A 15660-nucleotide genomic window follows, 5' to 3' on the forward strand; every position below is an offset into this window, starting at 1 on the left:
GAATGCAGGGATGGGAAGAGGGGGAACGGTTTTGAGCTGAAAGAGGGGAGATTGAGGGGAGATGAGATCTCAGGAAGAAATGTTTTGCTGTGAGGGTGGGGAGGCACTGGCTCAGGTTGCCCAGGGAAGCCATGGCTGCCCCATCCCTGGAGGTGTTCAAGGCCAGGTTGGATGAGGCTTGGAGCAACTGGATGCAGTGCAAGGTGTCCCTGCCCATGGCAGAGGGGTAGAACTGGATCGGCTTTGAGGTCCCTTCTGACCCAAACCATTCTAGGATTCTATGAACCCTTGCTCTGGCTGCTGGCTGGGACTTGCATGGCTTTAACACTTTCTTCTTCCCAGGGTGAAACATCAGTGGAGACCAACACCACCGAGCCTGAGTGGAATGAGCAGATCAGTTTCATCGAGATGTTCCCACCTCTGGCCAGGAAGATAAAAATCCAGGTGTTGGATGATGCGAATGTTGGTGATGTGGCCATTGCTACGCACTACATTGACCTGCAGCAGATCTCAGACCCTGGCAGGAATGGTGAGGCCTGGCACAGCAACCGTGTGTCCTGCACCTCTGCTCAGCCACGGGGGTCTCCTGGAGCTGGGAAGGAGGAGTGGCTGAAGCACGCTCACATCTCAGTGTCCTGGGCTGTGTTCTTGGAGGGTGGCTGCAGCAGCACGATGTGGTGTAATCAGACCCTGTCCCTGTCACTGCAGGCTTTAACCCCACATTTGGCCCAGCCTGGGTGAACCTGTACGGCTCCCCCCAGAACTCAACCTTGCGGGACATCCACAAGGACCTCAATGAGGGAATGGGTGAGGGGATCTTCTACCGTGGGCGCATCCTTATGGCCATCACAGTGGAGATCTTCAGCAGCCCTAGCGTGGCAGAGAGGAAGCTTGGGGACAAGGTGAAAGGTCCCCTAAGCAAACTGAAGCTGAAGAAGAAAAGTAAGAAGACCAAGGAGAAAGCCAAGGAGCTGAGCCAGATGCAGGCAGAAGAGGAGGCTGGGGGACCTCAGGAGGCCGAGCAGCCTGGAGAGGTCACTGTGGAGGTGGAAGACCTTCATCCACTCCCTGAGGTGAGTCTTGCTGTGCTGTTGTGGCTGACCCATGCTAGCCGGTGGCACACACAGGGGAAGAGGCAGTGGGATTGATTGCTGGTGTGACAGTGCTGGAGCTACCCCAGGCTGCCCGTTGCTGGGCCATCCGAGGCTCTCCAAGCCTCTGCAAGGGCCAAGGCCACTTCCAGAGATCCAGAACTGGCTCCACGATAGGGCTGGAGCATCCCTACATGTGCTGGAAGGGCTCACGGGTGGGTGTTATTCCCAGGGCGTGGCTGTCTTTGAGCCTCTGCTTTTTCTGCCCTGGAGCCAGGGACTCTGGCTCGCCACTTGGCCTGGGAGTAGCAGGCATGGTGCAGCTGTGTTGCTACACGACAAGTTGGAGAAGTGGGTCTGTGAGAACCTCATGGGGTTCATCAAGGCCAAGTGCAAGGTCCTACACCTTGGTTGGGGCAATCTGCGGTTTCAGTACAGGATGGGGGATGATGTGATTGAGATCAGGCCTACGGAGAAGGGCTTGGGGTGCTGACTGATGAGAAGCTTGACATGAACCGACAATGTGCACTCACAGCCCAGAAGGCCAACTGTGTCCTGGGCTACATCCAAAGCAGTGGGATCAGCAGGGCCATGGAGGAGATTCTGCTCCTCTATTCCTCTCTTGTGAGACATCATCTGGAGTATTGTGTCCAGTTCTGGAATCCTCAGCATAAGAAGGAGATGAAGCTGTTGGAGTGGGTCCAGAGGAGGCTACAAAGATGATCAGAGGGCTGGAGCACATCCCATATGAGGACAAACTGAGAGAATTCGTGTTGTTCAGCCTAGAGAAGAGAAGGCTCCAAGGAGAATTAATAGTGACCTTCCAATACCTGAAGGAGCTCCAGAAAACCTGGGGAGGGACTTTTTATAAAGGCACGTAGTGATAAGACGAGGGGACGTGGCTTTAAATTGGAGATGGGCAGATTTAGGCTAGACATAAGAAAGAATTTTTTCACTATGAGAGTGGTGAGGCACTGGAACAGGTTGCCCAGGGAAGCTGTGGATTCCCCATCTCTGGAAGTATTCAAGGCCAGGCTGGATGGCACATCGGGCAGCCTGATCCAGTGGGAGGTGTCCCTGCCCATGACAGGGGGGAATTAGATATCTTTAAGGCCCCTTTCAACCCAAATCATTCTGTGATTCTACAATTCTGCACTGGCCACCCCCTTGCCTACAAACCTGCTCGGTGGCTTCACGCGAGCATCAGCCAAAGCCAAGGCTCTGCACCAACCCTTTGGGATTTCTGAGGAAACTTGCCCCATGTCTGACAGACCAGCCGTAGGTGACCTCAGCAGCAACCCCCTGGTGTCCCTTGGGAGGGCTTGCAGGTACCAGGCATGCCCTGGCGCTCTTTGGATTTCTACAGGGCTGGTATTTTTTGCACACAATGCTCTTGGGCTAATTTCTGTCTCCTTGCTCAGAACGCGTTGGGGAGGAAGGAGGAATTCTTTCTCTTCGCTGCCTTCTTTGAAGCCACTATGATGGATTCCTCGCTCACTTCCAAGCCTGTCAGCTTTGAAGTCTCTATTGGTAGGTATTCCTCAGGGCTATGTGTCCAAAATGTATGGGAACAGTGTATGTCTGACGGGGAGAGGGTGAGGGGAGACTTATTGCTGTCTACAACCTGAAATGAGGTTGTGGTGAGATGGGTTTTGGTCTCTTTTCCCAAGTGACAAGTGATAGGATGAGAGGAAATAGCCTGATGTTGCACCAGGGCAGGTTCAGATTAGACATCAGGAAAATCTCTTCACTGAAAGGGTTCTCAGGCACTGGCAGAGGGTGCCCCGGGAAGTGGTGGAGTCTCCATCCCTGGAGCGATTTAAATGCTGGGCAAATGAGGTATTCAGGGATCTGGTTTAGTAGTGGACAGGTATGGTTGGGCTTGATGATCTCAAAGGTCTTCTCCAACCAAACAATTCTATGATTCTGTGATCTCCCTCTGGCAGCCCAAGTTAGCTCTGCGGTCCCAAGGGCCGCCCTTGCACAGCTTGTGCTCTGAAACAGGAACTCGGGGACGATGGGGTAAGGCCAGGGAGTACACGCTGTCCTTTAATTACCTTCAAAGTCTGAATGCTCTCCTGTGGGATTGGAGATTCGCAGTATTTGTCTGAACCGCCTGCTTGGTGATGGGTTGAAGCTCTCCTGGGAAGCAGGGATGAGAAGAGGTAGAAGAGTTTGGGAGCAAGAAAGGGAAGGAGAGGAGGGGGAGTTGGGATACTGAGGTTGGCCAGCTGGTGCTGAGGAGCTGTGACAGTGGGTCATGGGGGGAACAATGGTAGAAGAACAGGTCCAAGCCCCCGCCTGCTAAGCTGGATGGGTGGAGATGCTTGAGGCTCAGATGTCTTCCTGAGCGACTTCTGCTCACTCCAGTGTTGGGATGAAGATGGCAGTTAGCAGGCAGTTTGTGGAGCTGGTGAAACTTGAAGGCATATGCATGAACTTCCTTTTAATTGCCCAGCTCCTTCTAAGGCCTCCTGATTGTCCCTGTGGTGCTCTGGTGGTTGGATGCTACTGCTAGTTCCAAAAGCAGTGCATGCCTGTGTGCTTCTCTTGGTAGGACAGTGGTCCCGCCTGTCTGTTTACTGTCTAATGCTCAACTTCAAGGGAACTATGGCAAAACTGAAGAGTTTATGACCAAAGCACAGAGAAAAGTGGAAAAGAGAGAAGTGGAAGAAGAGAAGCAGTCTTTGCTGGACCCTGCTTCAGATGATGAGCTGGATGTTGAGGTCCTGGCCCCGCCTTCAGCAGCACTGAACAAGTCGGTGACGAAGAGCCAGAGACCAGAGCCCACAGAATATGATAGGTGGGTCTTCCTTGTCCTTCTTTCCCACCTGCCCTGGTCCTGCCCCAGTTTCCCAGGCTGATTATTCCAGATGTTATTAGAGCTCTGCTCAGCAATGTGGGTGCTGTGCAGATGTTTCTCCTCTTTGCAGCCCTGCAGCTTGCCATGGCCTAGCTGGCTGCCATCAGCTGTTTGCACTGTGGGCCTTGTGGGATCTGGTTGGTGTGTGCAGGTGGCCAAGGACAGGGTCCCACTGAGACTATGATCTATCAAGAGCAGCAGACCCTTTCTGGTTAACAAGCAGTGTCCTAAGGGCTTGATTCCAGTGAGGAGGAAAGAGTGCTCCAGCACATGCTGTCCTGTGTTGTGCAGGTGACACAAACACACACAAGCTCTTCTGATTACCTTTACGTTGGGAATAGTGCCTGGTTTGTCCCACAAGCCTGGCAATCTCTTGGTGTTTGCACTGTGAGCCCTGTGCCTGCTACTGCTCTGTCCCATAGCAGCGAGAAACCTCGGCAGCGTTCCATGCTCCCGTTTGCCTTGTTCACTTGGGCTTGTGCTGCTCTCTCTGCTGGAACCCATGTGCTGCTTTGGGCTGGCAAAGGGCAGATCCAGCACCTTGCATCCATGTCTGCTGTGCAGGGGCCAAAACGGGTTCCTCTGCGAGGAGCACAGAGCCCCGTGGCTGCTCCCTGTGCTGGGTGTGCAAGCGCCGCGTGCTGACGTGGCACGTGCTCTCTGCAAACAGCAGCCATAACCTGTGGTGCCTGCTGCCCTTAGGTCATACAGCTGCCTGCCCATGGTGCATGAGAAGCCCTGCGTGTATGTGTGGAGCTACTGGGAGGATCACACCTGGAGACTCTGCATTTCCAACTGGATTGTGAAGCTGGCAGAGCGCCTGGTAGGGTGTTTGGGGTGTGTGTCTGTGGCACGGTCCTTCCTGGTGTGCTCGCCTTGTAGCACAAGCAGATGCTCTGCGAGATGTTTGCCTTAAACATCCTCACCTCACCATGTGAGTCTGCATCTCTCACTGGGCTCAGTCCCACCTGTGTGCACTGGGAAGATGCTGCTGCAACCAGACTTTGAGCCTCAGGCTGACACCAGGGGTGCGCATTCTCTTCCCAGGGCCCTGTCTTTCTCTTTTGGGCTTAAAAATCCAAACCTAGAGCTTGCCAGTGTGTTTCAGTGGCTGCTCAAGACTGAGACACAAGGAGTTGTAACAACCAGTGTTCAGATTATCCTTAGGCTCCTGTGGGTAGCACAGCACTGACCTGCAGCGCTCTCACCATCCCCAGCTCTGCAGAAGGGCACAAAGTCTTTGTAGGAAATGCATCCTTGCAATGTTTCACTCTGACCCTGAAGCTGGGTGCAAGCTTGTTGCTGTGCTTTCCCCACAGGAGCAGGGGCTGGATGACGTGGAGAAGCTCATGAAAAGGCCAAAGGCTAAAGCGGAGGAGCGGCTCAGAGAGGTGCTGGAGGAATTTGTAGCTGGATGCAGGTTAGTAAGTCCCTGATGCCCTAAAGGTTCTTGTTTTCAGGTTAGGAGGACGTATCCTGTTCTCCCTGGGCAGGGGGGAGTCTCTCTCATCCTCTTAACGGGTGGATGAAGTGCTTAGGGACATGGTTTAGGGAGTGTTAGGAATGGTTGGACTCGATGATCCAATGGGTCCTTTCCAACCTTGTGATTCTGTGATTCTGTGATTCTCTTGAGGCGAATGAGTGGAAGGAAACCAAGATGACCTGGGGAAAGGACTCTGTAGCCCTTCAGGCTTGGAGAGGAGACCCCAGTCCTGGGAAGCAGTGGGGTCACAGCCTGCAGCCTTGTTGTCCCTGGCCTCCTGGGTGTTTCCAAAATGCTAGGGCATTTCCTTCAGACTGGTCAATCACGCAGACGAGAGACCAATGTTTCAATCACTGTGACTGCCCGATAGGGACCGATACGCACTTCAGTCCCCAGCCTTGTGACGGTGACAGTAGAAAGGGAGCCACAGGTGCTGAGCTCGGTGTACCTTCTGAATCAAAAAGCTTGTGGAATAGAGGGCATTGCAGGGAGAAGAGGGATTTCTGATGCATCCGGTTTAGTACCATAGGTTTGGAGCTTGTGCCCCTGCTGTGTAAGCTGAGGTCTGCCTGCTGGGTGCAGGGAATGCAGAGCCTGTGCTGCTTTTCTCATTGCAGGCAATATTCCCTCAGTGCAGAGAGAAAAGCCATGGCACATCCAAACAACCTTGACAAATATCGGATGAAATACCTGATGCGCAACATCGTAAGCTGTAGGGCTTGATGGTGGTGGTGGTGGTGGGAGCCCGTGCAATCCCCACTTTGGGGCTGCTTCCCAGCTAGACTTGATGCTAAGAAGGAAACTTGGGCCTAAGAGTTGGGGTATGAGTCGTAGGCTTTTGCTGTAGCATCTCCCACTTCTGCTAGTAGTACAACTTCCAGCACAGGGAACAGAGTCAGGGACCAGCCCTGGCTGCCTCCAGTTTTATGCAGATGCTGTGCCCTTATGCTATCCTTCCTCTCCTGCAGGGCATGTGTGGCGAGGCACATGCGTGTTGCTGCCTTTTGGCTCAGGGAAGTCCTGCAGGCAGTGCTGAGGGAGCTCACTGACTCCCACTGCCCCTGCAAACTCGGCCCACAGGCTGGATACCCATCCAGCAGACCTGCAGCAGCCATCCACTTGCCTTTCCCTGGAGAAGGCAGCAGCCAGGCACTCATCATCCTGCAGGCACAGGCACAGGCCAGCTCACCCAGCAAGAGCTCTGTTCCATACCCTCCATGGCAGCACAGTGAGCGTGGCTGTAGCCATAGTCCCCATCAGAGCACAAAGCTTTAAAAGGCTGACTAAAATGCAGTGACACAGCGGGAGATACCGTTGAGGCATGTCTGAGTCCCAGTTCCCTTCCCTGCATGTTGTCACCTGAGCTCTGGGGAAGGTATACTGGGAAGGCTGAGACTCCTTCAGAGACACCCAACCCAAGAAAGGAGTTTCCTGGCCTTGTCAATCCATACTGGGCTTGCACCCTAAATTCCTCTGGATTGCCTTTGGTTCATCACAAACTCTCTCCTCAAATGTGTAGACCATCAACTAATGGCCATGAAAGCCCAGCCTCACCTTTCAGTTTCCTATGTCTTTGTATTCCCATGCTTCTGTAGCCCCAAGTTGGTCTGTGCAAAGCCTCCACCAGGCACTATCTGGAGCCACCAATCACCAGCTTCTGAAATGTTGATTCCTTGCACATCTTTCTGCCCCAGATGATGCTCATGGACCTCTGCTGTTGGCTGCTGTTGGCAGAGCTGATGAGTTACAGGGCTCTCCAGTTCTTGGTGTCCTTCACTCAATGGCTTACAGCAGATTCAGGGAGGTTTGCTCTCAGCAGCTGGGTATGAGCTGTGGTGGTCAGGATAGGGCAGGATGGATGCCATCAGCACAGGGGTGCTTCTTCATAAGAAGTCCTGGTGTGACATGCCTAGATGATGGCCTTGCTCTCTGTTCAGATCCTGAGTGCAAAGCAGGGGCTCCGTGTGAGGCGGTGGCTGACCCGAGCCAACATCAAGGAGAAGGTTAAGGAGACGAGGAGGATCCTGACAAAGCTACGCTTCATGGCTAAAGAGGTACAGCTGCTCCCCGGTCACCCCTGTTCTGAGCAGGAGGGGTCACTGGGCTGACTGCTGGGGCCCTCATTAGCCTGAGCACGGGCTTTTCCACTGCTGTCTGTCCTTGATATGTAAAATTCCAAGTTCCTGCTGCTGGAAGTTACCATAGTTCATGTATTGACTCTTATGAGGGATGAGGCTTGGTAGCTTTGCAGGGCCACTGGTGGCAGAGCAGGGGGGAATTGGAGGCAGAGCTGGGCCAGGTCCTGCCCTCCCTGCCCTGCCAGCCCAAGGCCATGGCTGCAGCAGGGCTACAGGTGGTCTGCCTGGAAGAACAGCCTTGCCTGTGCTGCCCTCAATTCCATCAGGTACTGTCTCCGGATCCTTCCTGCAAATTTAGACCTGGCTCTATTTTAAGTACATCTGGAAAATCAGTGTGTTCGTGTAGTGTAAACCAGAATGCAATGTTTGCTGGAGTTAGGGAGACAGACGTTGTTGCAGTTTGGAGAAATCTTTTACTAAGTGAAGTCAAATAATTTTCACCCCTTTAGCTCTGGGAAGGCAGACTTTAGCATGACCAAGATGTGTCCCCTTGCACCTCCAGGAGAAGCTGTCCTCAGGCTCCAGCCTCGCAGGAGAGGAGTTTGCTCCCTGCAGTTGGGTGGGAATGCTGCTCTTGGCAGTCAGCCCTGCATGTACACTCATCTCTCTTAGTCCCAGCTTGGAGGCTGATGGTCCTTGGTTTGGATCAGTAATAAATTGCTTCAGCTACTCGTGTACTAAAAAACTGCAAGGACAAGGACCAAGTGCAAGTGCAAACACTGATGTCAGGGAAGCTGAGGTGGGGAGAAGAACTGAGGTTAGAGTTTAGAAGAAGTTGTTGTTCCCATCTATGCATTTGCTTAAATGCAAGTCCTGCTTCCAGCCTGAACCCCAGCTCTCCCAGTGCTGGAGTGGCAGCTGACGTCCTGCTCATGGACCTTTCTTAGGAAGAAATGTTTTCCTGTGCGGGTGGGGAGGCCCTGGCCCAGGTTGCCCAGAGAAGTTGTGGCTGCCCCACCCCTGGAGGTGTTCCAGGCCAGGTTGGATGAGGCTTGGAGCAACTGGATTCGGTGGGAAGTGTCCCTGCCCTGCCCATGGCAGGGGGGTTGGCACTGGATGGACTTTAAGGCCCCTTCCAACCTGAACAGTGCTATGTTTCTCTGACCAGCACTTCGGCTTCTGTCAAAGGTGTTGGGTAAAATACTGCTTCTTCACTCTCTTAGGGAATCCTTCTCTCTAGCACGACATGAGGTTGAGTGCACCCTGCTGGTGTTTGCAATGTAAAACAAGGCAGATCACAGATCCCTCCAGGAAGCCTGCAAAGCCACGTTGCAAGGCTGGGAATTTCCGAAGCCTCATGTTAGGGCCCTCATTTGCTTCTGGGTCTGCAAAGCACTGTGCAGCCAGCAGTCCCTCCTGTGAGGAGATGAAACTTTCCCCATGTCAGTGGAGGGAAGATGAGATATGTGCTGGTCTTGTGCTGTGATGTTCCCCTCTTTCCTTCCTCCAGCCCCAGTGCACCCTCCCTGATGTCCTTGTCTGGATGCTCAGCAACAACAGGCGTGTGGCTTATGCAAGAGTTCCTGCACAGAACATCCTCTACTCAGTAGTTGAAGAGGAGAAAGGCAAGGACTGTGCAAAGATCCAGACTGTCTTTATGAAGGTAGAGTTTCTACCAAACCTGTGTGCTCTTACTTGCTTCATGCTGCTTCTCCCTCCTCACTTACAGCCCTCCTTCTTGAAATCCTGGAGTTCACAAGGGAACACGGGTCTTGCTCCACCACTGCCTTTTGCCTTTGCCAATATGCCCTATCTCCTCTGCTCTTTGGACGATCACTGGCTGGTGGTGGTCATCATGGTCTGATGGGACATGGATCAGATGGGGAACCTGCTAACCCTCCTTTGCTTCCAGGTCCCTGGCCTACACACTGGTGAGATCTTTGCCAAACTGGAGATCTACATGTGGCTCGGGGTAACGAAATATGCCAAGAACTGTTTGGCAGAGCTGCCTGAGGAGTTCAAGTACCTCTCTGAGAGCGGGCAGGAGATAGCCCAGCTCTCGGCCCACAGTCCTCCCAGCCGGCTCAGCAGGGATGGTGAGTGTAGATGCCACTTTTCCATGGCTTCACTGTGATCAGGAGGGCAGGGAGGTGAGAGGTCCTGCCCCAAGGTCAGTGTCTGAGGAGCAGGGTATCATCTTCACTTCATCCCCAAGACGTGACTGGGACAGGCAGGTCCAGTTTGCTCTTGCAATGTATTTGCACACTCGCTCCTGGAGCAGCAGTCAGAATGGGTGCTTTGTAGGCAAATGTGGTGCCAAACTGGCAATGGGCATGAGGTCTGCCCCTTGCTGAGGCCTGGTGGTGCTCCCCCACAGCAGATCACTGCAAATTTCACCTGTCATGTCCTTCCCAGAGGTGTCTGGGTAGCCCACTGAGCTTGTCTTGCTTGGTCAAACCTTTTGAGATGTGCTGACCTTCTGAGAAATGCAGTGAGTGTCCCTGGAAGTGGTACCCGTACCAAGCTCCTACTTGGCTGGCTTTCTTCTTCATGCATTTCTTTGCCTCATGCAGGACTGGATTAAGGAAGTGGGACCTCCCTTCTCTTTTTCTTACCAGATTTCAGCTATTTCCAGCTCCGAGCCCATTTGTATCAGGCTCGAGGGATCCTCCCTGCAGATGACAATGGCCTTTCAGATCCATTTGCGAGAGTGGTGTTTTCGACTCATTGCCAGACCACCAGGGTGAGTCCACTTAAACTCTTGCCTCTGCCTTCCTGGGGATGGGGTAAGAGAAGAATCATTGTGTCCTCACTGATGTGATGGAGGCCAGTGCTGTGGCAGTCCTGCTGGAAGCTTTGTACCCTCAAGCAGAGGGTATTTGTGTGCTCTGGGTGGTGTGATTGTGTTCACTGGACATTTTGCAAAACATGTGTGTCGTTGAGCTTGGTCTCCAAGGTTGATTGCCGTGTGCTCGTTGGCCCTAAGCACTGATTTCATACTTGAACCATCTCCCCTCCTGTGTGCAGCTGAATGAGAGATGAGGTTAACCCGTGCTTCCTGCCCTTCTTTACAAAGCACGTGGAGTTTGTTTCCACGGGCTGTGGTGCACTCAGGCCTCCTGCCTCTGTCTGCAGATGCTGGAGGAGACACTGAGCCCCATGTGGAACGAGCTGCTTCTGTTTGACCAGCTCATTGTTGATGGGAAAAAAGAAGAGTTGAAAACAGAGACCCCCATCATTATAGTCAACGTTTTCAGCCACAATAAATTTGTGAGTATTGTCATTCTGCCCTCCTGCTGCTATTTCCAGGGCAGGTAGGGCTGTGTGGGTGCTGCAAGTGGACACTCAGGAGCCACATCTCTGTTTGGTTTCCATGACTGAGCATGATCCTGGTCCACCCATGGTGCTGAGTCCTATGGGGTGTGGCTGAGGGTGAGGCTTTCTGCAGACTTCAGCTGTGAGCTGGGGTGAAGCTGCTGGCTGCAGCGTGCAGGTGGCTCAGTGATACCACGAGCCAGGGCCTGATGAGTGCTTGGTTGATCTGGGATCTCTCCTGTTTGGAGAAGAACTACCCCTCTCCCAGCTACCCTGCTTCCTTGGCAGAATCATGTTGCAGAGGCCAGATCAGAGAATCCCTAGGTTGCAGAAGACTCTTAGAGCTGTTCCTTCTCCCCTCTCCCCCAGGTATCATCTTCCATCCCTACTCAGCCCGCTTTTTTCTCTCTTCACTAGTACTTTGAGGGCACCCTCCTCTCCCTCTTAGTTGAAGGGAATGGCGTGATTTGCCCCCGATTCTCCTGTGTAGCTCAGCAGCTTCCCTGGGTCCTTTTCCTGGGTCCCAGGACAAGACAGATGCTGACACACTGGAGTGAGTCCAGAGGAGGCCACCAGGATGGTGGGGGCTGGACCACAGGACGGAGTGGGGAGGGGTGGAGAGCTGGGGATATCCAGCTTGGAGAAGATGAGAACTGCCTGCAGCTGCCTGATGGCAGAGGGTAGAAAAGGTGGAGTCAGACCTTTCTTGGAGGTACACAGGGGCAGGGACAGGCAACAGACACAAGCTGGAACGAGTGGAAAATCCGTCCTGATGTAAGGAAGCCATTTTCATCAAGAGGGAGTTTGAATGCTGGGCCTGGAGCTCAGAGAGCATGTGGGATCTCCATCCTTGGAGACATCCAAGCCCTGGCCAGAGGAGACTCTGAGAAGCCTGATGTATCCTTGATGTCCTCTTGTGTGTCGCTGTTGAGACACGACACGGTGATGTGGAAGCAAGTTTCTTTATTGAAGTTACAGGGCTGACCGGCCTGTGCTTGATCTTACGCGCGCCTCTTATACCCTTGATTAACACACGCATCTCCGCATGATTGGATTAGCTTATACATAAACAATCTGTGAATGGATAGTGCTACTTTCATGCATGGTCCTATATTGTCTGCCCACTTCCCGTCCCATGATCTCCTTCCGGGTGCATTAATCAGGGGTCCTCAGCCCGCTGTGGACCCCACATTGTGCATTGTCCCAGGCCGTTTGCCCAGTTCTGCATAGAGATGGCCTGGGAGTTCAGAGTTGCTGCTGCAGGTGTGTTTCAGCTTCTTCTAGCTCTGGATGGAGAAGAGGCGATCAAATGACAAGGGTGGAAGAGCAGTCTTGTGCTGTCCAGATTGGCTGGAATTAGTGGTGGTCTTTTCTCTGAGGCAGAGAGATAACACGGGGATGCTTTTCCCCATTTCCCCCTTTCCTGCAGGGCTACCCCGAGTTCCTCGGCCAGGCCTTTGCGGTCCCGCAGGTGAAGCTGGTTGATGAGCTGTATGCCAGGCCTGCCCTGCAGTTCTTTGATATCTACAAAGGCACCAAAGCAGCGGGAGAGCTCATTGCCACCTTTGAGCTGATTGAGCTGGATTACAGTGGCTATTTGGAGGTAACAGGCTTGTAGGAAGCTGCACTTGGTTCCCGGGTCTCTGGGGAGAGCTGTGTGGGTGAGGAGCTGGTTGCATGGGACCCATCAGAGGATTCTCTGTTGGAAGTCACATCTGGCTTTCAATCGAATGGAGGCTGCGGGAGCAGAGCCTGTGAGCACAGATCAAGAGGGGTATGAGAGGGGACACAGCGTGGGGTAGAAATGGCTTTCATCACTTGGTGTGCCTTGGTTTCACCTGTTCAGCCATCAGTGCCTGAGGATGTGGAGCCCAAGGAACCTGACTACTTGGGAGACCCCTGTGCTGGACGATTCATCATCCCTGAGGGCATCCGCCCAGTGCTGAAGGAGTTTCGCATAGAGGTGCGCTGCCTTCTCCTGGGCTGGCTCCCATGGAGTGCCCCAGGGAGCAGAGCTGGCTGGTACAGAGAGCAGAGCTTGGGGAGGAGTTGGGGAGCTCAAATGTGCCTTTGAGACCTGAGCAGATTGCAGGAATGGAGGTGCTTGACATGAAGGAGAAACTATCTCAGCAGTTTAACAGCTGGAGCTGTTGGGTGGCTGGGTCAGGAGGATGGCCTCCTGCCTCTCTTTGGACCTGTGTCCTGTGGGGTGAGGGGAGCAGGTGCATGGGTCAGGGTTGAAGGCTGCATGGCTGTGCCATGCCTGGCATGTTCTGAGCAGCCAAGTGGCTTCATGTTGTGCTTCAGATCCTGTTCTGGGGCCTGCGGGACCTGAGGCGGGTGAATTTGTTCGAGGTGGATCAGCCCCAGGTGATCATTGAATGTGCTGGCAAGAAGGTGGAGTCAGAGGTGATTGTGGGCTACAAAGAGAACCCCAACTTCACTGAGCTGGTCAAATACATGGATGTGGTGAGTGGAAAGGGAGGTCCTGCTATGCCTGGGTGCACTGTGGCCATCCTGCACCCATGTATTGTCTGTCTGCACAGAATCATAGAATCATGGAATCACTAGGTTGGAAAAGACCTCTTGAATCATTGAGTCCAACCATTCCTATCTGCCACTAAACCATGTCCCTGGGAACCTCATCTACCCATCTTTTAAATAACTCCAGGGATGGTGACTCCACCCCCTCCCTGGGCAGCCTCTGCCCGTGCCCCATTACCCTCTCTGTGAAAAATTACTTCCTGATATCCAGTCTGACCCTCCCCTGGCACAGCTTGAGGCCATTCCCCCTTGTCCTGTCCCCTGTTACTTGGGAGAAGAGCCCAGCACCCTCCTCTCTACACCCTCCTTTCAGGTAGTTGTAGAGAGCAATAAGGTCTCCCCTCAGCCTCCTCTTCTCCAGGCTAAACAACCCCAGGTCCCTCAGCGGCTCCTCGCAAGACTTGTTCTCCAGCCCCTTCCTCAGCTTCGTTGCTCTTCTCTGGACACGCTCCAGAGCCTCAACATCCTTCTTGTAGTGAGGGGCCCAGAACTGAACACAGGACTCGAGGTGCGGCCTCACCAGTGCCGAGTACAGAGGGAGAATAACCTCCCTGGACCTGCTGGTCATGCCGTTCCTGATAAGAGAGTTACCTCTGGGGATTTGCTCTCCTGTTCTCCATGGTTCAGGGGACCAACCAAAATCCTTTGTGAAATTGCCCACAAAGAGCAGTCTCAGCCATTGCCTGTCACTGCAAAGCTTTGGGTTTTGGGCAGAGATGCAAGGTGCCATCTGATCTCCCTGCATGTGATGGGGGTGCCATGGGTATCGCCCTTGCTCCTCCAAACCCCTTGTGTGGTTCTTCTTCAGGAGCTCCCAGAGCAGGTCTACCTGCACCCTCCTCTCAGCATCTTTGTGGTGGAAAAACGAGCGTTTGGGCGCACTGTGCTGGTGGGTACCCATGTTGTGTCTGATGTGATGAAATTCTCTCCCAGAGAGCTGGAGGAGGAACCAGAAGACATGCCGAAAGGTGAGCTCCTTGACAATACTCCTGCCTAGGCAGCAGGCAGGTTCTGCCTATGGCAGAGATCCCTGGCCCTTCCGCTCCTTGCCAAGCAGCAAAGCCTTCTCCCAAGACCCATAAGACACCCAGCAAAACACAGTGTGGGGCAGGTTGAGGTTGGAGACAGGTTTTGATCCTGGTCTGTAGCGCTTGTCTCCAGACTGGTGCTTGGGAAGCAGCAGCAGCCAAGCACTGAAGTGCTGTGAGAGGGCCGGCATCCCTCCCTGGGGATGGCCAAGGACGATTTACAGACTTTTTTCCAAGGTTACCTTCACATTTGCCTCCCTACCACACTGGCAGGACCATTCACATGTGGATGCGGTGTCTCCTTGGGTCTCTGTCTGAGGCACTGCTTGTAGAAACCAGAGGAGGGAGGATGGCTCTGAAGATGTTTTGGTCCAGCAGGGCGTTTAGTCGGGGCTAGATACTAGCCAGTAACATCCCTGTGGAAGGTTTATATCTAGAATGAGCGATATTCAGCCTGGGAAGGACTGCTGTATTCTCCCATTTCCATCCTATTTCCCCAAACTGGAGAGCTGTCTGCAGTGAGACCTCCATCAGGCTTTAGGGAGGTGGTCTGCTAGGACCAAGGGTTGAAAGATTTACACTTCACTCATATCATTATCATTGGGTCAATGTCTGCTTGTTAGCTAATGGATTCACTAAAAGCTCTGTGATAGCCACAGCCAGAGCTCCTGATTTGGGAGTGTGTGCATAAACATGGTGTGAAGGGGAAGAAGCCAAGGACTGATCAATCCGTGGTCATTTGTGAGTAGGGAGGGAACATCTCATAAATCTGGATTCCTGGGAGTCAGCAATAAGCATGTTGGTGATGGTGGCCAATCTCAGCGCTGTGCTTGGATTTCCAATAATATTTTTTAAGGGTCCACTATCAAAAGCTTTAAAATCCATCACACTACTGTGGGATAACAGGGAGGGGCTTCCTGTGGACTAACAGCTAGCCAAAATGTAGGAAGCAGTGGGCAGGAATAAATACATGGAAAAATGAAGCTCTTTCTCTTAATCTCAGCTGAAAAAGTCTCATCCCAGCGTCTTCCCTCTCAGACTGTGATAAACATCGGTGGTGACCCAGGGCCCAGTGCTCACCCCCTGAATCTTATGAAGGTGAGTGATGGGTTTGGCCCAGGAAATGTTGAAGTTTGGAAAACCAAATTGAAGTTTACAATCAAAAAAGCAAGAGGAGAAGTTCAAAGTTAGGTTTCCACCACCGTTTTTTGCTCTGGACCCAAACGGTCCTCTCCGCTGCCTGTCCATTGGCGCTGCT

At 53.1% G+C, this 15660-nt stretch overlaps 1 protein-coding gene across 5 annotated transcripts in view; it reads left to right on the forward strand.

Moving 5' to 3' along the window:
- The window catches only part of LOC104059357 (fer-1-like protein 4), a 45707-nt gene that overhangs the window by 14991 nt on the left and 15056 nt on the right, over nt 1-15660 (forward strand). For all 5 annotated transcript variants that reach the window (XR_008452641.1, XM_054081745.1, XM_054081742.1 and 2 more), the window contains 17 exons: nt 343-529; nt 709-1073; nt 2513-2621; nt 3696-3894; nt 4657-4777; nt 5274-5374; nt 6055-6142; nt 7375-7491; nt 9026-9178; nt 9428-9611; nt 10134-10258; nt 10651-10785; nt 12260-12433; nt 12677-12793; nt 13138-13299; nt 14183-14342; nt 15406-15500. Coding sequence is in view for 4 of the 5 variants with exons in the window: in XM_054081745.1 (XP_053937720.1) it covers nt 343-529; nt 709-1073; nt 2513-2621; nt 3696-3894; nt 4657-4777; nt 5274-5374; nt 6055-6142; nt 7375-7491; nt 9026-9178; nt 9428-9611; nt 10134-10258; nt 10651-10785; nt 12260-12433; nt 12677-12793; nt 13138-13299; nt 14183-14342; nt 15406-15500 (2592 nt within the window). In the remaining variant the exon portion in view is untranslated. The remainder of the gene's footprint in view (nt 1-342; nt 530-708; nt 1074-2512; nt 2622-3695; nt 3895-4656; nt 4778-5273; nt 5375-6054; nt 6143-7374; nt 7492-9025; nt 9179-9427; nt 9612-10133; nt 10259-10650; nt 10786-12259; nt 12434-12676; nt 12794-13137; nt 13300-14182; nt 14343-15405; nt 15501-15660) is intronic.

The sequence above is a fragment of the Cuculus canorus genome, chromosome 16, assembly GCF_017976375.1.
Source record: "Cuculus canorus isolate bCucCan1 chromosome 16, bCucCan1.pri, whole genome shotgun sequence".
NCBI lineage: Eukaryota > Metazoa > Chordata > Aves > Cuculiformes > Cuculidae > Cuculus > Cuculus canorus.